General features: G+C 43.4%; 1 protein-coding gene across 3 annotated transcripts in view; it reads left to right on the top strand.

The window, feature by feature from the left end:
* Positions 1-23,751, top strand: part of CRACD (capping protein inhibiting regulator of actin dynamics) — a 109,521-nt gene that overhangs the window by 41,118 nt on the left and 44,652 nt on the right. Inside the window, exon 1 of one of the 3 annotated variants that reach the window (XM_081924327.1) lies at positions 8,393-8,517. The exons of the other annotated variants lie outside the window; for them this stretch is intronic. Coding sequence (XP_081780453.1) covers positions 8,493-8,517 — 25 coding nt within the window. The 5' untranslated portion in view covers positions 8,393-8,492. Of the gene's footprint in view, positions 1-8,392; positions 8,518-23,751 lie in introns of those variants that run through there. 3 annotated transcript variants of the gene reach the window in all.

Raw genomic sequence — 23,751 nt, forward strand, 5'->3', positions numbered from 1 at the left:
TGGACTTTACTCAGTTCACAGGAGTTGCCTTCCTCATCCCTTGTTTCCTCCAAGGCAGGGTTTCCTAATGCTGGCTTTTGATGCGGCATTTTTTTTTAATGTCAAGATTTCAAAGCATGGTGTTTTTTTTGTTTCCCTCCCTTCCCCGTGGCTCCTGGGGAGGTGAGCAGCTGGCATAAACTAGTTGTAATGAAAAAAACAATTATGCAGTTCAAACCTTATCATGCCCAAGCTCATTTGTTTTGCCTGATGACGGTATAAACGAGAAAAACTACAACTCTCATCATTGTTTATGAAAGGTAATCTCCATTCCTGTGTTGTGTGAAAAAGGAAAAGTAATTAAAATAAGTTGGAGCCATTGTTTCTTGCACATTGCCTTTCTGGGGCGGGGGGAAGCCAGCTAAGGTATGGTTCATTTCATTGTTAATCAGACAATGCTGAAACGAGCCTGCACTCTAATGGTGTTAAACCTGAATTCCATGATTAATCAATGTAAACTTTGTCATGCTGTAATTTTGTTTCAGTAACATTTAGCAAAACCATGGCTACAGATGAAAGAGATACAGAACACAATGTTCAGTCTGAGGGACTGGGTAGCAATGCTGCAGGTATTGGAAAAAAACAAAACCCTAAACTTTTGCTTTGGGATGCAAATTAAAGAGACAGAATTTGAGAATTGGTTAATCTTTTTGGACGTTCACATCCATGTTATTTTAATTGATTTTGTGGTGATAATTTCCTTTTGGAAATTGCTTGGGAAAACACAAGCACTATGTAATCTTCCAACCTTTTGACTTCACCCCCAAAGGCGCACTCCTCCATTGTCTCCTGAGATAGACACATGCTAACCAACCAAAGCATTAAGAAAGGGGGTGGTGGCAGAATCTGCACAGCAGAGAGAGACCCACAGGTTCCTACAGCTGCAAGTGTTGCCTGTAACCAGTGGCTGAACCTAGTCTAATGCCACCATAGACACAGAAGAGCTTTTGTTTTACATGCAAAAGGTCCCACTCACAATCTGTCGCAACTCCAAGTATGCCTGAGAAAGATTCCTGCCTGAAATTAGCTAGTGCTGCTACCGGTTGGCATAGATAATAGGGCTATCAGCCCTTCCCAAAGGGACGCGGGTGGCGCTGTGGCTTAAACCACAAAGCCTAGGACTTGCCGATCAGAAGGTCAGCGGTTTGAATCCCCGCGATGGGGTGAGCTCCCGTTGCTCGGTCCCTGTTCCTGCCAACCTAGCAGTTTGAAAGCACGCCAAAGTGGATGTAGATAAATAGGTGCCGCTCCAGGGAAGGTAAAAGGCGTTTCCGTGCCCTGCTCTGGTTCTCCAGAAGCAGCTTAGTCATGCTGTCCACATGACCTGGAAGCTGTCTGTGGACAAACGACGGCTCCCTGCGGACAAAGCGAGATGAGCGCCACAACCCCAGAGTCAGTCACGACTGGACCTAATGGTCAGGGGTCCCCTTTACCCCTTTACCCTATACAGCCCTTCCCAACCCAATCTGGCAGCCCAGTCTGGGGGCCTTGAGCAGCCCTTACCTGACCCTGGGCCAAGCCAGGTAATTCCAACCCAGATTCTGTCCCGGATCAATCTGTGGGTGGGGCTAGTGTTCAGTTAGGATTTTTTAAAACCCTAATTAAACACACACGGTTGGGAGCGGAAGGGGTGAGGAGGAGGAAATGATACTTCTCCCCCCCCCCCATCATAATGTGAGCAGGAGGGTTCAATCCCAGTTTGCATGGAGATTCAGCACAATCTGGTGCACACCCTAGTAGATAATACAGTTGTACCTCAGAAGTGTAACGGAATCCGTTCCGGAAGTCCGTTCAACTTCCAAAACGTTTGGAAACCAAAGCACAGCTTCTGATTGGCTACAGGAAGCTCCTGCAGCCTATTGGTTGCCCCATCCAACATTCGGCTTCCAAAAATAGTTCGCAAACCAGGACATTCACTTCCAGGTTTACGGTGTTCGGGAGCCAAAACGTTCGAGAACTAAGCTGTTCGAAAACCGAGGTATGACTGTATTGAGCTAAATAAGATACCTTCCTATTTTCTAACACCCCAAGAAGACAAAAGCTGAAGGCTGCAACTGGTTTATGTGCCCTGATGTCACATAAGGCCTTGAAACTCTTAAATCAGGTAGTCGAGTGCTAAGGGTCACACAGTAGATATTTAGAACTGAAATTATGAGGGCAGTGAACTATTTTTGTTACATAAACCCATTTAGGGTATTACTTACAAGCCGTGGGCTTTTCAATGTGACATTAATACTACCAGTCATTTGGGCAGCCAGAGTCGAACAACACTTCCTGTTAATGGGATAGGATGACCCCAACCAGGGATGCAGAGCATAGGCAGCTATTTCCACGTTTACCCCAGAGAATAAGCTATTAAAAAGACAAGCAATGCAAGTGTTTTAAAAAGCTTTGAGGCGAACACATACTGAACGAAGCATTCCACGTCACTCAAAACTTTGCACCCTCATGTATCAAGAGACATACTCTTGCTAAAAAGGTACCCCATTGCTGCTATTTTAGTCAGAGTTTTGTTCTCTCTCCCATGGCGCTAAACATGGAAGTGTCCCCATTGAAATCCTGAACAGATATACTTGCAATATAAGCTCATAATTTGTTGGATTTTGGCTGTCTACACTTAAGAGTTTGCAACAGCTACAGCAGCTATTTCAGAACTTGCCACGTGGTTCAACTTGCACTGAGGCCAGAAAGCAACTTAGGGTGGGGTATGTGTAAGGAGTTGTTCCTTTTTCTTTAGGCTTTCTTCCTCTGCCCTGAAGGGGAACACAACCTCTCCAAAGAAATCAGCCTCACTACCTAAGAAAGAGGGGAGACAAGAAACACACACTTAAGACAGAGACATATTATTGTTGCTGATGTGGAAATAAGGCACTGGTTGTGAATTATTGATGCCCTGCTTACACTTGCTTCATACAAGGAGTTGGAGAAAAGATGCAGCCTCTTAAAGGATTTGTGCCAGGTCAACAGCCAATGGTACTATAGCCCAAGGGCATAGGATGGAAATTATACTGATGCAGGAAGGGACCCAAATTGACAGACAGCTAAATATTCCAGTATTTCAGAAGCAGTCCCAATCTGGAAACACAAAATGCTTGCACAAGATTAGCTTTTTAAATAATAAGAATATAAGAAGGGGATGCAAGACTCTTGCTGAGAGGCTGAAAGTTTGTCTAGTAATTCTAACCCACCATTCTGCTTCCACAGTGACAGATGCTTCCAGGAAGCTCACAAGCAAGCCTGAAGGCAATTGCCCTCTTCCATGGTTGTTCCCTAGCAACTGATGTTCAGTGGCTTTCGTAGAATCATAGAATTGTATAGTTGGAAGGGACCCCAAGGGTCTATCTAATCCACCCCCTGCAATGCAGGAATCTCGACTAAATTATATGTGATAGATGACCATCCAACATGACATGGCCACCCTACCTCTGCTCAAAAACTTCCAAAGGAGGAGAGTCCTCTCAAGGGAGTCCATTCCACTGTCAGGCAGCTCTTACTGTCAAAGATATTCCTGACATTTAGTCAGAATCTTCTTCCTTGTACCTTGAAGCCATTCGTTCAGGTCCTACCCTCCAGAGCAGAGACAGCCCTTTTGATATTCGAAGATGGCTATCTCCTCTCAGTCTCCACTTTTCCAGGCTAAACATACCCAATTCTCTCAATTCTTCCTCGTTGATGGGTCTATTCAACGTGAATGGGTCAAATTCTCCTTTGAAGGCATCACTTCATCTCCTAGTGGAGAAAGCCATACATTTGATTGTGGCTGCGCACACATCATACATTTAAAGCACATTCAAAGCGCATTCCCCACCTGAAGAATTTTGCAAACTGCTTTAGCTGTGTTATGGATGCTGAGAATTGTAGCTCTGTGAGGGGTAAGGATGCTCCAAATTCTAGTTTTTTGAGAGGGGCAGAAAAACTTCCTCTCTGTTTTCCCCATGCGTTAATTTATAAACATATTCTCAAGTCTCCCCTGAGGCAATCCCGTCACCCAACTGACAAGGCCCAATCACTTTAGCCTTTTCGCACAGGAAAATGTTATATGAGATTTTGTCCTCATAACTTTCCCCAAAGCTGACTCCATAACTGGAGACAGAATAAAAGACTGAACCTGGTTATTTTTTCACTGGTCATTATTATAAGTTCCCTCATATCTACACTGCTGAGAGGTCATAGGGTAGTACAGGGGCACTCAGTACTTGTCCGTTGGTCACTGGGTCACAAGCAGTGCTTGGGGCAGATGTTCCATTGGTCCAATAGTTGGGTTGGAACTGGAGAAAGTGGAAGCATAAAGAGAATCAATGGATGCAGACAGCATTGTGATGGTTCTGTCTCTTTATAATTGCAAATAGCGTGGGTTTTGTTTGTTTTTGCTGTGACTATTGGTGCAGTGTACTGACATGAAATTATTCAGCTGAAGAGAATAATTTCATTGTGTGTTGAAGCGTGCTGTGTGACCTCACTAAATTCATTGCCTTTCTCCCACCCCTTACAACGGTGTTTTACACTTCCTTCAGTTTGCAGTTTTTATCTCTCTGGCTATGCATGAATGTTTTTTTTAACCACCCAGTCCATGAAAAGTGGCAGTGGAATTTACCTGTCAGCAGATATGTATGAGAAGAAACAATACTGGAAGGAGCTTAAAGGATCTCCAACTTTAATTAGACAAGAAAGGCAAGGTGCCAGGTCTCTCTTTGAGTAAAATGTGAATGCTTAAGAGTTATGTCATTGCTGAAATGCAAGGATGAGCATCAGCAGCAGAGACTGCTCTCTCCACTAGCAAGCTCAGACAAACACCTTCAATTATCAGTGTGGAGTCCTTACGAAGTTACCATAATTGCATGGGAACTACTGGAATACTGTTTAAATGATTGCACAGGTTCCTCCTGACTTATGAATGAGCCACCTAATCATAATCATAATCATAAATAATTTATTTATATGCCGCCCATCTGACTGGGTTTCCCCAGCCACTCCGGGTGGCTTCCAACAAATTAAAACACAATACGACATCAAACATTAAAAACTTCCCTGAGCAGGGCTGCCTTCAGATGTGTTCTAAAAGTCAGATAGTTGTTTATTTCCTTGACATCTGATGGGAGGGCGTTCCACAGGGCGGGCGCCACTACCGAGAAGGCCCTCTGCCTGGTTCCCTGTAACCTCACTTCTCACAGTGAGTGAACCGCCAGAAGGCTGGATCAGAGCTGGGTCACTGGAGGAAAGAGATTGGGAGTAAAATGTGCTGTGCTGGCAGTGGTTGGGGAGCTGCGATGTATATTGCCAGCTCAAAAAGTCTGCAACCGGCATCACGATCTGAACGTCATACCGGTTTCAGACAATAAATTGAAAAGTTGCCCAGCTGTAATAATAACCTATCGATAAAATTTCAATTTGATACCTAAATGAAGAAATAACTATCTTATGATTAAACATAATAATCTAATCCTGAGGCAAAATTCTCAACCCGAGGTACTACTTCCGGGTTAGTGCAGTTTGTAGCCCAAAGCATTTGTAACCTGAGGTGTCTGTAACCCGAGGTACCACTGTAATTCCATATGGCGTTCTTTTCACAGACAACGCATTCAGCCCTTCGGGAAACTGCTGGGCATTCTGATGCTTTGTTTCCAATGGGACGATTTTTGCAATATTTTGGCTGGTTTACATTTTGTTAACATTCATCTGTGCTGACAGGCATCTGGAGCTCACTTCTCCCCCCCCCCCCACTAGGGTGTGTATTTGCTGAACCGGCATGTTGTCTTCAGTTCAAGGTCTAACTCTGGCATCAATTCAAACTCTCTTACCCCATTGCCTAAGGTTGAGCATAATGCATATTTGAAAGAAGAGAAGAAAACAGCTTCATAAGCCCTGATAAAATGACCATGAAAGATTTATATCTAGGTTTTAGTTAAAGAAGCTCTTAGCAGGCCCAGAGGCTATTGCTCGCCTAGAAGTAGGCAATTGAAATAAAATGTCAAATTGGTGTCAGTGCTGCTAATGCATTTCCCCAAAGGTCATGCTAAGAGTTGTTACTTTCTCCCTATTCCTATATAAAAGACACAGCTAGAGAATGGACAAGGAAACTGCCCTTAATTACACATTGTCAGAGAGCACAGACACGCTCTATTGTGAAGACTTGGCCATCTTTTTCTCTAGGCTTTTGTATAGCTTGGCAGCTAATTATGTAAGCCTTTTAATGGGCATTGATGGGCAGTTGATGCTCCTGCTATTTTAATAGGCCTATCTATATTAGTATGTTGAGTAAGGTTTTCCAGGGATTTAGGGGCAAAGTGTTAAGCTGATGGAACCTTACTCTATTTCTCCATTTCATCAAATTTGGCTGAAGCTGTAGCAGTCCTGAAATACTAGCCCAGCCTGAGTAGGGAATGTAAACAGGAAGAGAGGCCATGGGAGGCATGCATTCTGATGCTGCCACCCCAATATCACTGTATACTAGACCCTGTATACTCCACTTCCGGTGGGGTCAGAAGGAGGCTAAAGACCTATGTGGTTCTCAGGAGCCCTGATAAGGCAGAGTTCCTGATTGCGTGTGGAGGCTTCTCGGTGTGTGCAGTTGAACAGCCTTTGATGCCTCTTCAGAGCTTCCCACTCAATATGGGAAAGTCAGGAGTGGAGGCTCGTTCACACCAGTCTTGAAAGACCTACATTGGCTCCCAGTTCATTTCCGAGCACAATTCAAAGTTTTGGTGTTGACCTTTAAAGCCCTAAACGGCCTCGGCCCAGTATATCTGAAGGAGCGTCTCCACCCCCATCGTTCTGCCCGGACGCTGAGGTCCAGCGCCGAGGGCCTTCTGGTGGTTCCCTCATTGTGAGAAGCAAAGCTACAGGGAACCAGGCAGAGGGCCTTCTCGGTAGCGGCGCCCGCCCTGTGGAACGCCCTCCCATCAGATGTCATAGCGATAAACAACTACCTGACATTCAGAAGACATCTTAAGGCAGCCCTGTTCAGGGAAGTTTTTAATGTATGATATTTTAGTGTTTTCTGGTCTCTGTGGAAGCCGCCCAGCCTGGCTGGGGAAACCCAGCCAGATGGGCGGGGTACAAATAATAAATTGTTGTTGTTGTTGTTATGAGGGCTTTGGGGGACAGAGTTGACGTGGGTCAGCTCTGACAACGTGTATCCCCAGCTCCTGCTCATGTTGACATTCCCTAATCAGCCCTAATGCCTGAATAGGGCTGTGGTCAGTAACTAAACCCAATCAAGATAAGACAAGGGTGCGGTGAGGAGTGATTCATCTGGACTTGGAGGTGATGTTGAGTTTGTTGTGGGCTGGGTGATGCTTTCCGTGAAATATCGAACATGTAACTTAGATCTGCCGTTTTCTTTGAAGAGACAAATGGCCTCTGTGGCTCCCAGGTACTTCTTACTAGCTGAGGCTGATGTGCTAACTGCAATCCCACCGGGACAGAAATGGTCTCACCACGGTCCTCAATGCTGTATGTATGGACTGCCTCAGAGGAATGATCAGAAACTGTTGTTAGCAGAATATATACTGCTTCATGATCATTGGCTTGGGCCAGCTGGATGGTAACTATTAAGTCAGTTTTATTAAGTCTGCTATATTAGTCACCAGTTCATTCTCAAGCACAGTTCCAAGTGCTGGCATGTTAAGTCCACCTTTCTCCAATTTACCTCATGCCTTGATATCATTTTGCTGAATCTCCCTCTGTTCCTGCTCCATGCCACTGGCTGATGTCAGGATGTGAGGTAAATAGTACTATACATTCTTGAGGAAAAGGTACCACAAAACTGGGCTTCTATTTTCAGCAGCCACCTTCTTTCTGTTCCTTAACAGTTTAGTTCCAGCCTATGCAATCAGCCCATAATGATCAAGGCACATATGTTTTCGCTCTGATGTGGTGAGGCTAAGTCATTACGCAAGTGAATGGGATATATTTTACAATATTTGAGGTAGCTGTGGGGTCCAAGCTCATTATTCATATTCTAAATCTTTCTGTAGTGCTTGAGTTAGTGGGGAGGCAAAAGATCTCCAACCCAATCTTTTTCTGGTGGCCCCTTAAACTACTGTTTTTTTAGAAGTCCATAGAGTTGTCATGGCTTGATTAAACTGGGGAGGAGGTCTGAAGTTGGGGCTTGTGCATTTTGTTAAGGTCCCCCCCCCCCTTTTCCTTCTGTTATATAATTTGAGCCCTGCCTTGCTGACTTTTACTGAGTAGGAACAATTCCTGCTAGAGGCTTCTTTACTTTCCAAAGACATCTGTGGGCGTTTCTTTTTTTCTGAAATCCAAATATAGCCCATGTATTTTCAACTTGAACCACCAGGCTGTGCCCACACAAACTTCATTTGCTTTTAAATATTCTTTAACCAATTTTGGGATAAATTTTTCCATCCGTGATCTCATAGTTTCAGTTTTTCCTTTGAAGGGGATCAAAGCAGGAAAGGCTCTCTGCTTCTGCCTCTCACCTGCCGTTCAAAATGATCAATTTGCTTAAGAAGCCTTGTAAGTAAAATGCCTTTCTTGTGAATTATCAAGCACACAGTGATCTCTGATTCAGAAGTGTGCTGCTTTAAAAAAAATAGCATGTTGCTATAATGCTGGTGATTTGTAGCTTAGGTTTGATTTCTCTTGCAAGATGATTGATGAATGTATAACTTGCTGACTTGCTGTGTTTCATATCTGCAAACCTGAGGATGCTGTTGCTTTTCATGCCACGCTCACAACGCTTTTTCATAAGCATGTGTGCAAATTAGACTCTGATTCAGCTGCAGCGGTAATGGGATCAATTTGTTTCCCATTATGCTGCTGTTTGTTTTGTGTGGTTTTTTTGCTGATAACTTCTGTTATTATCAACTGTAGTTGTAGAATTTAGGAACCTGTTTTGACTGGCATTCAGATTTGCAACTGGTAGATAACAAATAGTTTAATTTCCATTTCCATGTTTTCGATCCTGAATGCTGCAGGATTGGGAAATGAATTTAATGGTATACCCAATGGATTTGGGACTGTGCAGTTGGCTACAATTTTTTTTGTCTGTGCTGATGCCAGTGGCGTAGCGTGGGGGGTGCAGGGGGGGCCGGCTGCACCGGGCGCAACATTTGGGGGTTAGGGGGCGCAAATCCACGGGTTAGGGGGCGCAAATCCATGGGTTAGGGGGTGCAAATTACTTGCCTTGCCCCGGGTGCTGACAACCCATGCTACGCCACTGGCTGATGCTAGATTACCAGATTGGTGGCAGTTCTTTCATACCCATTATGCTGCAACAAACTGAGAAGTCTTGATATGCCTTTGACTTCTGCAAGTAATCATGTGTAGACTCCTTTATAATTGTTGGGTACTATCGTTTTTTAAGAGTAAAAATTACTAACCAATAATCTTGAACACTACAAATCCCACTGAGTTCAATGAGGTTTACTCCTGGGTGAGTGATTATCGCCTAAGAGACATAGCAAAGGAAGGCAGCATTTCTTAACAGATGAACATGCTGATACACAAACCTAATGCAGTAGCATCTTTTGGCAAAGCATTGATTGCAATATTATTATTTTTTACATACCTGAAAAATCACCAACAGAGGAGGTAATTGATTTAATTCAGATCCTATCAAATGAAACCACGCAATATATTCCACAATGAGTATTCATAGAACCATAGAGTTGGAAGGTATCTTGGAGCCCATTTAATCCACCCTAGGTACTAAGTGCAGCTTCTACAGTGCAGGATACGATTTCAGAATCCCTGGCAGATGGCTGTCAGTCTCTGATTAAATACTTCATGTGAAGGAGAGCCAACCCTTTTAGCAAAGCTCTCTCCTGCTGTTAGGAAGCGTGTCTTACTGTTTACATGAAATCTGCTTCCCTACAGTTTCCATCCATTGGTTCAAGTTGTGTCCTCTGGAGCAAGAGAGGAGAAATCTGCTCTATTTTCGGTGTGACAACCCTTGGTCTACCACATTTGCAGTGCTAAGCAGGGTCTGGCATGGTTTCAAATTGGGTGGGGGGCTGCACATTGAGAGTCCTGCATTGCAGAGGGTTGGATTAGATGACCCTGAGCGTCCCTCCCAACTCAACAGTTCTATGATTCTCTTCTCCCTGCCGAGCAAATGTATCTCTTTCGACCTTTCCTCATAGGTTTCCAGATCCTCACCATTCTGGTCACCCTCTTCCAGACAGGCTCTGTTTTTTTCAGCGTGGTTCTTCTATGTCCAGATTGGATACAATGCTCGTGTGTGTGTGTGTTAAATTGAAATATTGAGCACTCATGGAATTTAGCTGACTTTTGTTTTGTTTTTGCCAGGAGCGTCAAATCAAGGAATCTTGTTCTGTACGCTGCCCACTTTTAATTGTGATATATATTGTTTTGTTCTATTCTAGTTTTTAGGAAACCTTTATTGAATGGTGTTGCGTTCTTGTTGCTTTTATGGAAGCAGCTTATAGGGTTTTATTATTAAGCGGTATAATTTTTTTAAAAGCAAGTGATATAAATAAAACAGATACAAAAATCACTTGGAGATAACCCTAAGCTGTCTGCCCACCAGCCCAACCAATGTGTTTTTTAGGTTTTGGTGTTCTCGAGAAAGCACACAGAATGTAACGATGGACAAGCGTAGCACACAAATACCTAGGGCTTTTCTTGACTCTCCCCTGCCTCTGTCCTTTTTTCTTTCATGACAGAACAACTGCTCAGAGGCAGGGCAGCTTTCAATGTAGCCTGAAGCACTCCCAGAAGTGATGTCTGCATTTGGATGAGTCTGTTTTTTTATTTCATTTTTGAATAATGTTCATTTCCCTCGATGGTCAAAGGGGACAGGTTTCCTCTGCTTGGGAGGGGAGAAAGACAAATTCTCCTTCCTGCATGTGACAAGAAATGCTGCTGGCCAAATGTGATGGGCCCTTGGTGCAGCCTTCTTTGTTTGCTTTCATGCTTGCTTGTATTTATTAGGTATTATGGGATTGCGGGACCAGTGAGAAGAGTAAGGGGCCAGGCTGTGAGGGTGCTTGGCCCGCTCCTTGCTACACCGGTGCTCTCCTTGGCTCTGTGATCCCCCCAACTGTGGTCTGATTGACATAGCTCACTACTACGCTTGCCCTGGGGTTAGAAATTTTAAAAATTAGAATGGTGCACAGCTAGAGCCTCTGAGGAGCTGGTGCAGTTCTTTGCCCGGTCTACCTGTCTCCAACACAGCTAGCTTACCCAGCCAGTGAGACAGAAGTGTTTGGCTGTGCCTGCTGATGGCAGTAGCAAGTGTGCATCTTCTTGTTGTTGTTGTTGTTTAGTCATTTAATAGTGACCCCATGGACCAGAGCACGCCAGGCACTCCTGTCTTCCACTGCCTCCCACACTTTGGTCAGACTCATGTTTGTAGCTTTGAGAACACTGTCCAACCATCTCGTCCTCTGTCGTCCCCTTCTCCTTGTGCCCTCCATCTTTCCCAACATCAGGGTCTTTTCCAGGGAGTCTTCTCTTCTCATGAGGTGGCCAAAGTACTGGAGCCTCAGCTTCACGATCTGTCCTTCCAGTGAGCACTCAGAGCTGATTTCCTTCAGAATGGATAGGTTTGATTTTCTTGCATTCCATGGGACTCTCAAGAGTCTCCTCCAGCACCAGAATTCAAAAGCATCAATTCTTCGGCGATCAGCCTTCTTTATGGTCCAGCTCTCACTTCCATACATCACTACTGGGGAAACCATGGCTTTAACTATACGGACCTTTGTCGGCAAGGTGATGTCTCTGTTTTTTAAGATGCTGTCTAGGTTTGTCATTGCTTTTCTCCCAGGAAGCAGGCGTCTTTTAATTTCGTGACTGTGTGCATCTTATTTTTCTTTATTTATATTCCCGCCTCACCTTGGCCCTCCAAGAAGCTCAAGGTGGAGGGCGTCATTTTCCCCTCTTCCCACTTCCCCCATGTCCTGGGAGAAAATGGGACATCCCACTTTTTGAACGAGATTGCAATGGCCATTTTGGGTGCTGCACTCTTGTATGTGGCTGACAGGTGGGTGCACCCTCCTCCCCAAAATACAGTGGACTGCAGGTGCTAGGATTCAGGAGGTGGACTGCAGGTGCTGGATTCAGCCCACCAGCTGGGAATCTGGTTCCCCATGCCTGCTCTAGATGAAGGTATTGTTACTGTTGTCATTATCTTTTTTTCTTTTTTTTCAATATCCATTCAGTAGTTGGGACTGGAGGTGAGTTTTTGCAGGTCAGAGACTGGCGCCTGTTGGCTTTTGGTGATTTGGAGATTGCAGCCTGACAGATTTAGATGAATCAGGAGACATCCCCACTCCACAATGCCTGATACAAAGAAGCAAAAATGGCAGTAGCCAGGCAAAATATTTGTTGGTTGCCAAGTCTAGTTTCTTGCCAGACCTGAGTTTATTTTGCCTGCAGATGTTGGGGACTGAACTGTGCAACTTCTGCATGCATGGTGCCAGCCCCCTTTGCCTTATGCCCTGAAATATACTCGGAGTCGAGAGTGGATTTCATGCTCTTTATTCAGCTCATAGTGGTGAGGAGGAATGGAATTTCCCTCAGAATGTCTGCTTTATATACATTATTTACAGAATGGGCCCCACGTGATTGGCTAATTCCGGGATTCTCCTGTAGGCCAATCAGGTTGCGGGTTCACTTCCACCTGGAGCTGGATTGGGTGGCTCCTGTGGACCAATCAGACTGCTGCATTCTGGATCCTATTGTTCTAGGACCAATCAGACTCTGCATTTTGGATCCTATTCAACTCAGTACATAGCACCTCCCCCCCCCCACTCAACTTCCCATTCAGTAACGTCCAAAGCCACTCCCATTCGCCTGGCAAGCGAAGCAAATCTGACCTGCCTGCTAGTTCATTCCATGCTATGTTAGCACAGAGTCAAAGTCTGGCTTCAGTTCACATCCTACAGGTTAATGTGTTTTTGAGGCCTACTTGTTTCCATGGCACACTTGATACAAGCAAGCAACACAATAGGGCCTCTGATATCAACTGCCCATTAATAGCAGGCAACTTGCGCCCACAATCTTCAGGAATGCTGCCCAGGGAGAGAGATATTTTTTCTTTCCTTTTTTTCTTAAAGACATCTGAACGCGTTGGAGTACTTAACTACTCTCTTCTTCAGAACTGTAAATTAAATGATCATTTGGCTTTTTGCACCGCAGACCTGAATAATAAAGAACCGTTTGCTTTGTCAGTGTGCGTGGGAGTACTGGGTGTTAGCAGAATACAAAGGAAAAGATTCACATTTGTCAAGCGGGTGAACGTCCTTAAAGCTCTCTTCTTTGTACGGTAGCTAAAGAAAGTTCTTTTGAGGCACCATAGGCAGCGACGCCGGCTTCCTTTCCGCTTTTAAGATATATGAATGACTCATTACAGTACTAGCTGCTGTGAAGTATCCCAAATTCTCCAAACGTAAGTGGAGATGGTGTGATTGCAGGTTTTGATTTATGTCTGTCTGCTTTCGATAGCCACTAATACAGATGGAGTATGCATTTCACGCCCTGGAAGTGTCTTGATTTTTCCAGGGACAGTCCCAGGACGATGAAAGCCATCCTCGCTTCTGATTTGATCCCGGAATGTCCCTATTTTCCTGGCCAGCTGCAGAGCTCAGGGAGGAGGCTGAGTCGGTGCTTATCCTGGACAACAGCTGCCCCAGCTGCAAGGGAGCATCCCTCTGTCTCTCCATCGCCTCCCCATCGCCTCTGCCCTTGGGCAGCTCATAATGGGTTAGAGGAGAGGCTGGAGCAAAGCTAGGTGTGTCCACATCTAAAAAAACATTATTAAGTAAACTTTAATAAGTTACCATTTCAAAACTTAGTGCAACAAATACCTCAAACTTTCAGGGTCCATGAAATAGCTGTTTTCTGTCCAGTACCATGAGAAGTACCGATTTTTTCGCTGTAATTGAGAGTTTTGAAATGCTTTCCTATTAACATACTGTTTTTAAACACTGGCCAGAATTTCTTTCCTTTTCAAAACACCTACCTTTCCAGTGTTTTGAGCATTTTAAATAATACTGTATACATCTGTGTTGTGTCTGTAGCCTATGACTTTTCATTTTTTAAAAATTCTTTGTAGGATATTTCCTGAACAAGACCAAACACATTAAACTGTAATGAATCTTTTAAGAACATGCTTCTTTTCTTTTTGCATTCTGTGTGGTTTCTGTGCAACACTCCTGGTCGCTTGTTTTTTTTAATAGGCAAGACATTGTTTGCTTTAAAAACACACACACACAAAAGCCCCTATATTCTCCTTTCATACACAAGGCGGGCAAATGGGTGGTTGGCTCATAAGAGCAAACGGAACAGCAACAGCAGCCTCCCCCAACCCCACAGTTCCCCTTTACTGAGGTGGATTTAGGGCAATATAAGCAGCGTGGCCTTCTCAAAGTCCACTTACCCAGCTTTGGGAAGGAGACACGGGGGCTCAGACAGGGTCCTAGAAGAGGGCTCTAAGATGCTGCCCGAGCCTCACGCCTCCTTCCCAAACCCTGGCTCCAGCCAGTGCCACATGGGCTGGAGGGAGGGCATCAAATGACCTTGCACAGAGCAGCATCTTACCACTGCCCCTGCCCTTTAAGCTCAGAACTTGAAACCAACTCTTCCTTTCTCCTTCTCCCACATTGTAATTATGCACTCTCTGCCTGTCTTCCTTCTTGAAGCCTGCATCGCTATTATGTACTGAGTTGAATAGGATCCAAAATGCAGAGTCTGATTGGTCCTAGAACAATAGGATTCAGAATGCAGCAGTCTGATTGGTCCACAGGAGCCACCCAATCCAGCTCCAGGTGGAAGTGAATCCACAACCTGGTTGGCCTACAGGAGAATCCCGGAATTAGCCAATCACGTGCAGCCCATTGTGTAAATAATGTATATAAGGCAGACATTCTCGAGGAACTGCCATTCCTCCTCACCACTATGAGCTGAATAAAGAGCATGAAATCCACTCTTGACTCTGAGTATATTTCAGTTGCCATGACCTAACCCTGCCTCCATAACTCTTCAGAGGAAGAGATCTTAAAATATTCAGGGAGAATATCCAGACCTACCAAGTGGCCGCCTTTCCTTGAAACTGGCCAATACCTAGCCAACTGGGATGCAGTTAATGCATCAAGTGGTTTATTTTAGAATCTAAACCTATGCCCTCAGCCAATCTCCTGCAAGCACTTCAAAATATTTCTTGGTGTCCCTGGGCCAATCAGAATTTATTCAGGGCTCTTGTCAACCAGAATTCTGCAATTCTGAGACAAGGGAGCTGAGCCAAAACACCTTTTTGGAGACTTCTTAGGAAGCATCAGAAAGACTGAGCTTGTTGTGTTTGCTTTGGTTTAAAGCAAAGGCAAGGAACCATGGCAAGAAACAGACAAAATTGGCTGTTGTGACCCCTGGCGCTACCTGCTCCTACCTTTCACCCCACCAACTTCAGTAGGCAGCTGCCACCACTGATATAGTGACTGATTGATTTCAAAGGCCTGTATTGAGTTCTATGAGGAGCCAAAGTAAATGGGAGACCATTTTGGGTCATGGCTGGGGTGCGTGTGAGACATCTTCCTAGAACATTGGGTTACCACAGGTAGGAAGCAAAGTGAGCTCCTATAATAGCAATATTCCCAAGCACACCCCTTTACATACTCATGACTATAACCTGTTCCTACGGGGGGGAATTTAGCAGTGCACCATGAACATCGTTGTAGTGAGCAAAACTTGCCCACGACCTATGATTGCCCAGCTCCATTAATAGGGGACTCCATGGAATTATGCAGTGTGCTAGTTCTCCCTTCACATATAAACATTGTTCACAATGCAGTGGTACCTCGGTTTTCGAACATAATCTGTTCTGGAAGTCCATTCGAGTTCTGAAACGTTCGAAAACCGAGGCATTCGAAAACCGAGATGCCACTGTAGGTATTTTACCAATTTTTAAATAAGTAGGACTATCGTGAAAAATAAGAGCCCTGCTTTACCATTATTAATTTTTAACATAGTTTTTATTTTTATTCATCTCTAAGCTGTTTTATTTGTGGCATTGAGCTATATATCTTTGTTTAAATAAAAAAACTATGACATGCAACTATTACATAAAAATAAAGCAACAATAAGCACTCAGATAAATGTTTATGAATATATTAACCAAAGTTGTTTCAGAGTATCTATACCAAAATGATTACAGTTCCTACTTTACCATTCTTAAGTTAATATTTCATAGTTAGGCTGTAAGTACTCTAGTAATGTTGCCTTTGAATAAATGACTGTGCAAATCTATTTCTAAATTCAGTAGGTTTTCCTGTTGAACGCTTTTGCTTACATGGCTTCTTGGCTTTTTTAAAAAAAGCTTTGCGGGTACAAAGAGAGATGAGGGAAAATGCAGCCATTCAGAACATAAAGGGATTTTCCCAGCATGCTGTGGGAAATCTGGCAACCTCTTTGACAGTAATCTGATGTTGTTTGATAGCTAGAAAAACAAGGGCAGTTAAAATTATAATTTTATTGTATACGGAATTTTGCTTGCGATAAATGTTAACATTCACTCTCTCTTTCCAGAGATTTACAATTAAGATAGATGTTCATAGCTGTAGAATTAGATCTGCCTCTACAAATCTTTGGTATTCAGTGCTGGCATATCAGAAATGTTTGCATAAACAAATGGTTTTAACTGGATGCCTTTGAAAACTGGATTTTTCACTTATTGCGAACCAGCCTGGCGTATGACTGCTGCAGGAAAAATCTATGCCGGCTCTCAGTTATATTGTCTGCTGGAACACTCCCACACATAAGCAGAGAAAATTCAGCTGGTTGATTAATGTTTTACACGGCTCTCTGGCTAGGCTGTGCTGCTGAAGACTGCTGCACCTTGTCTGAGCCAAGGGATGAGGGTGCAGAGGGTGAGTAGAGTAAACTAGGAGGTTGGATCATGCATAAGGAGACAATCTACAGTTAATTTGCTGTCCATAAAAGCAACACGCAAGCCTACACTGCCTGTAGGGAAGTGATTTTCTAATGTCAGCACCATGTTTACATCTTATCCTAGATCAGCTCTAGGCATGCCACTCCCATCAAACTTAGCCAAACATTTGCTGTGACTGTTGCTTACCTAACACAAAACAATTTTTTTGCATTTATTGTATTTTCTGGCATATAAGACTCCTTTTTAACCCAGGAAAATCTTCTGAAAAGTCAGGGGTCGTCTTATACACCGGCTACAGCAGCAGCTCCTGCAGCAACTCCCCACCAAAGGACAAAATGACAGCAAATTAAATCAGAGGACACCAAGCTCTCTAGATGAAGCAGAAATACGCTTGAAAATTGGCCCCAGAAGCCCCCCCCCCAAATCACCAGCAACAGAACGACCCAAATCGCTCCCGGTTTTATTTGATGTGCGTTGGAAGAGGGGTAGTCTTATATGGCGAGTATATCACAAACTCTATTTTTTAACTGGAAAAGTTGGGGGTCGTGTTATACGCTGGAAAATACAGTATAAAATAGACAGTTTCCTCTAAACGATGACTAAATCTTTGCTAAACTGGGGAGCAATCCTTTGGGCCAGTGGCCTAGCGTGGGTTGTCAGCACCCGGGGCAAGGCAAGTAATTTGCGCCCCCTAACCCGTGGATTTGTGCCCCCTTACCCTAACCCCCAGGTGTTGCGCCCGGTGTAGCCGGCCCCCCCTGTACCCCCCACGCTACGCCACTGCTTTGGGCTCCCTCAAATCAAAATTCCAAGGTAGCTGGCTATAGTATGACTATGATGATGCTTCATTGCTACCCAGACTTCACTAGATCAATATGATGCAATTAAATGATGGCTTCTCTGGGATACATTTTTCTTTGAACTGTTCGCTTTTTGAAATAGGATTGTCATTGCGCTAATACTTCTTCGCTCACTTACAGTCGCCTGTGAAGGTAGTGGCCTTGCTTGTACATACGGCGGAGCCATATCTGTTAAAAAAAACTATGGGTTAACCACAAGTGGTCCCATTGATGGTCAGACTAACTATAGCTTGTTTTGCAGCTGCTTATGCAGTGGTTGGGACACAGGTGGCGCTGTGGGTTAAAGCCTCAGCACCTAGGACTTGCTGATCGAAAGGTCGGCGGTTCGAATCCCTGCTGCGGGGTGCGCTCCCGCTGCTCGGTCCCAGCGCCTGCCAACCTAGCAGTTCGAAAGCACCTCCGGGTGCAAGTAGATAAATAGGGACCGCTTACCAGCGGGAAGGTAAACGGCGTTTCCGTGTGCAGCTCTGGCTCGCCAGAGCAGCGATGTCACACTGGCCATGTGACCCGGAAGTGTCTCCGGACAGCGCTGGCCCCTGGCCTCTTAAGTGAGATGGGCGCACAACCCCCGAGTCTGTCAAGACTGGCCCGTACGGGCAGGGGTACCTTTACCTTTACCTATGCAGTGGTTAAGAGAGGGTGCTGGGTTCACACATAACACCAAGCTGTAGATAAAACAAATCAAGGTTCGTAGGTCAATATCAAACTATAGCTTCAAATTGTTTTTTGTTGGCAACAAAGAAGCCAAAGTTAGCTTGCTGGGTTCAGACGATCAAAGAAGCCATAGTTTGATAAACCATCACCCAGCAATATGTTCAGAGAAGTGTTTGCTTCAAGTAATAGGTTGATACATTTGTTCATTTATTAAATGGCTTTTCATCATTAAATTATGTAATTATTAAAACTAAGCTTAATCAACTGGTTATTTTTAAGGGTGCTATATTATTTCCTCAAATGTTGTCATGAGGCAAAAATGTGAAAGACTGACAATTTAAAAGAAATGTGCGAATATAGGAATGAGAGAGAGAGGAGGAGACTTCATGAAGTTAATTCTATATCCCCAACCACCCACACATACCCATTTCTTGCATAGTTACCTGGCAGGGGAGATACCATGATCACATACCCATTTCTTGCTCTTCCCTTCCCTTTTGACAACAGTAGGGCTAAGAGTGGGTGTGAAATATGGCAATGGAAGGTAATGGGGGCAGAGGAAATGGCAGTGTGGCAGAACTTGTTATTGAAAATGCAGGAATATATCAGGGAGATATTATAGTATTTCTTATGGTAAGCATCGATAAAATATGTTGCTTATTGAACAATGCATAAAATACTGGAACGTGGTTGTCAAATGTGAAGGCCAGGAGCCTTAGGTCATGGAAATTGCTTCTAAAGGCCTCTTTGATTTGCGTTGAATTATTTTTATCCTGTGTTCTTCAATGGCTATAGAAAGCCAGCCCTGACCCCGAGCTTTTATTCACTTAGCTCTAGAGTGGAAAGCACATAGTAAAAATTATATAAATCAAATATTGTTTCAGGTTAGTCAGTTTTAATCTTGGTGAGCCATTTATTTTCCTATTGTATGTGTTGGTTGGTATTAGGTTCACTAGAACAAATTGCACTAGGGATCTGTATAATTTTCAGAAGCAATAGTAACATCCACAAAATAGAGAAGATTAAACAGCTAGGGTACTTTTCCTGTTTGCTGGTCAATACTTGAGTGCGCTTATAGAATTTCAGCCACATAGCACCTAGACAACTTTGAGCCTCTTCTGACATCCCCTCATTCTTAGTAAGGGAACCACTGAAATTTTTTTGCAGCTCTCTGGTCTTTAAGTCTTGTGAGGTGACATTGGGTAAGTTATATCTACAGGAAATATATATTTTTAGAAGCGGTGTATTCCTGGGGACAGGGACGCGGATGGCGCTGCAGGTTAAACCACTGAGCCTAGGACTTGCCAATCAGAAGGTCGGCGGTTCGAATCCCCGCGACGGGGTGAGCTCCTGTTGCTCGGTCCCAACTCCTGCCACCCTAGCATTTCGAAAGCACGTCAATGTGCAAGTAGATAAATAGGTACCACTCTGGCAGGAAGGTAAACAGCATTTTTGTGTGCTGCTCTGGTTCGCCAGAAGCGGCTTAGTCATGCTGGCCACAAGACCCGGAAGCTGTACGCCGGCTCCCTCGGCCAATAAAGCGAGATGAGCGCCGCAACCTCAGAGTCAGTCACAACTGGACCTAATGGTCAGGGTTCCTTTACCTTTATACCTGGGGACAGTATCTCTCTTTGAATGAATTTGTGTGGCACACAGCTGAGCCTTAAAGGGTGGTAGAACAGAGGTCCCCCAACCATTTTTGGGCCCAGGGACACACTGGAAATGTAAGGAACTGTTGTCATCGCTACAACATACCCATTTGAAAAACTGGCGATCCTCGGACGCCCCACAAACGAGCCAATAGCCTGCACATATCCCAAAGCAAATTTAAGTAGCAGACTCTCTGAAAGACACCAAAGGCCCCTAATCAAAAATGTAAGCAGAAGCTTTTCCTTTTGGTTACCCCAGAGGAGAGGGAAGAGGGAGAACAAAAAGCCAGTTAATACTGTATTTTTCCATGTATAAGACTAGGTTTTTTTCCTTAAAAAGAATGTCAAAAATTAGGGGGCGTCTTATACACGGATAGTGCCAAGGGTGGGCTGACTATTGGTTGTTGCCGCAAAAATAGGGGGTGTCTTATGCATGGAGGCGTCTTATAGATGGAAAAATACGGTGGTTGGGTTACTAATCCATGGTTTAAGTTACATGTGAACCTTCTTAGAATCTTCTAAATCCATTTCGTATTAAAAAAATGTATTTATATGGGGGGGGTTTTAAAAAATATTGCCAGTCATTTTGAAGGGTAATGTGATTTTAGCTGTAATGTTCTCATTAATTTGTCCCTGGTGTTTGAGTATTGCAATATTAGAGGCACAGGAATTGCAATCTGTTGCGAGATCAGATGCTTTATTTTGTAATATTGCTTTAGTAATGGGATTATGGGTCAGACAGAAAAATGGAAAAATACTATATCTAGTTTCATGCTATTTCCATTTCCATCTTGAATTTAATTAAGTAAAGATTTTTATGTCTGATAGTTAATATGGTTTAACACAAGTGCACCACTTAAGTTTTGGGGTGGCAGAGTTTTGAAGGTGCAAGGGCACCCATAATTCTTGGATTTAGTAAAAGTTAGAATAAATCAAGGTTTGACTAAACTGGGCTGAACACAGAAGCACCCTGAATTTTGCACCCACAAAACTCTGGCACCCCAACACTTCCCAGGTGTACTTGCCATCGCATTTATTTGATCTTTGCAAACTGAAAATGACTGGCTTAAGAAATTGAAATATAGGCTGTTGCAGTGTTTGTTTACAATATTTGTATAACATAGTGGTTCTCGAAGCAGCTCACAATAATAAGATGAGATTTATAGGCAGATTATGTTGCCCACGCAAGAACAGATCCGGAATACCATCTGCTGCTGTTGTGCTGTAGTACTGCATGGCTCATGGCTCTGTTCTCTTGCAAAGTTGTGATACTGGTGGGCTAATAATAATAATAATAATAATAATCCTGGGCAGCAGTGTTTTCCAGGTTGTAGCTGCTCTCATTGCTAGTGCTTTTTTGGGGGGAATTTTATAGGCAAATTCAAATAACCCTTTATCAAGTAGTAATATAGCAAGGTGTGGTACGGTCTTCAATGCTCTGGCAAGTGATCAGAATTTTACTGCACATCTGCATCTGATTAGAAATTTGGCAAAGCAGTGGAGTTATTCTCTTCAGCTCCTGTTTGGCAGGCCATTAGCAACAACCAGCTTAACAAAGTGGTTTCAAGCACACCATGCAAAATTGGCAGCTTCTTTAATGGTTATCTCCAGCAAGACAAAGATTGCATAAATTTATTGGTATGGGATAAAGCATAGCTGTCAACTTTCCCCCTTTTTTAAGGGAAATTCCCTTATTCTGAATAGGATTCCTCGCAAGAAAAGGGAAAAGTTGACAGCTATGGATAAAGCGCTCTCTCTCTCTCTCTCTCTCTCTCTCTCTCTCTCTCTCTCTCTCTTTGGTAGGGCTATTCTTTTTTTCTTCTTTTTTTGAATTACAGAACTAAAATAGCATATATTTTAAAAAAATATACAGGCAGCCCCCCGTTAACGTTTTTTCAATATGTGTGTGACCGCATCACACCGAACCTGGAAATGACCTGGAAACATCATAAAGACGTCACTGAAACATAGACCCACACATTTGCTCATTTGTCAATATTAGTGAAACCATAGTGTGATAGTTCTATAGGCATGTATTCTAATACAGTGGTACCTTGGTTTTCGAACGTAATCCATTCCGGAAGACCGTTCGAGTTCCGAAACGTTCGAAAACCGAGGCACAAAGGGCGGCCTGCAAATTTAATAGAGAAAATTGAGAAAAATATATTGAAATTTGAAAAAAAAAAAATACACTCAGCGGAAGTTGTTTGACTTCTGAAGCGTGTTCGAAAACGGAAGCATTTCCTTCTGGGTTTACAGCATTTGAAAACTGCAACATTCGTCAATGGAGACATTCAAAAACTGAGGCACCACTGTATGTGGTAAAAGTCAAGGGTCTAATCCAATGATAAGGCTTCCCTACATTAACCACCTGGTTACTAAATTGGTCTTCTCTATGGCCATCTACAGCAGGTGTTACAGAGTAAGAATGGAATTCTTCCAAGCTATTATGATGGAGTCTCATTGCTAGATCTGTCTTGAAGAAATGTTTCTCCTTCCTGCTTTTTCTTCACATTCAGATTTTAAATGTATGGTTTCTATTTCAGGTGTTGTTTACGCGTTTTGTAGTATTTATTCCTTCACAGTTTTCCTGAGTTTTCAAAGTATTGAATTGGTGTGTGCTGTTAAGTATGCATTTTAATCTGTAAATAAAATTTAGACTCACTTTTTTTAATATGAAGAAAATGACTGTTTATTTCTAGGGAATACTGGACAGAAACGGGGAAATGGGGTGAGGAAGCTTGAGGCTGGAATCTTCCTCCAGCCCAAAAGGGGTTCTCAGTTTAACCGCATGATGATCAGATTGCTGCACTGTAATAGAAAGTTTGTTGTTACTTATGTATGAAACCGCAGAGTAAGAAACTCTGAAGTTGCCATCTCTGTGTGTTGGGTGATTGGTGTGTTTGTGTTTGTTTGTTTGTTTGTTTGTTTGTGTGTGTAATTACATATAATAGTTTCTCTGTTTAATAGCAACACAATCTTCTTTCTAACCCTTTCCCTCTTTCCTAAAAGAACTCCCAAAAAGAGGAGGTGGGAGATGCTTTTTTAACTTTTGGAAACAATGCCTTTATCAGTATGAATTACCTTTATTACCATGATAAGGTATTGATTAACCATTGGCTTCCATCAAAACAAAGCAGGAAGCAACAACCAAAAGTTGCAGCAGTGCAGAGCTAATCAACAATTAGGGTTGAAGCAACAACGCCAGCTACAGAATACTGTAGTGTACTACAAGGCTCGCCATAGTATCCCTGCACTTTTGCACACATTTAAGCAGGGAAACTTTCCCATGTTAACAACGTGATTTGTTTGAGCATCTGCACTTAACCAGTGACTCAGTCTTATATGTGCTCCGAGACATAATTGAGATCCTGGGCTGCTACAGTTGCTGAGCCCTAACTTAGGCTCACTGGTGTCTAAATTGAGTTAAATATACAACTCTCTAACTAGGGAGTGGTTCTTTATTTACCAAAATGCCATTACAGCGTAAATGGTATCATGGCCCATAAACACAGAGAGGCAGCAGTTGCCTTGGGATATGAGGAAGCTATCTCCCAGGTGCCCATAAGCAAACCTGAGGAATAGCTTTGACTCAAACAAGCAAAACTTGAATCAACATATTTGCCCAGTCCTCCCATCTTAGCCCCACCTTGTCATTAACCAAGCCATCTGTGTGATA

This window comes from Podarcis melisellensis (genome assembly GCF_964234715.1).
Source record: "Podarcis melisellensis genome assembly, chromosome: 9".
In the NCBI taxonomy this organism is placed as follows: Eukaryota; Metazoa; Chordata; class Lepidosauria; order Squamata; family Lacertidae; genus Podarcis; species Podarcis melisellensis.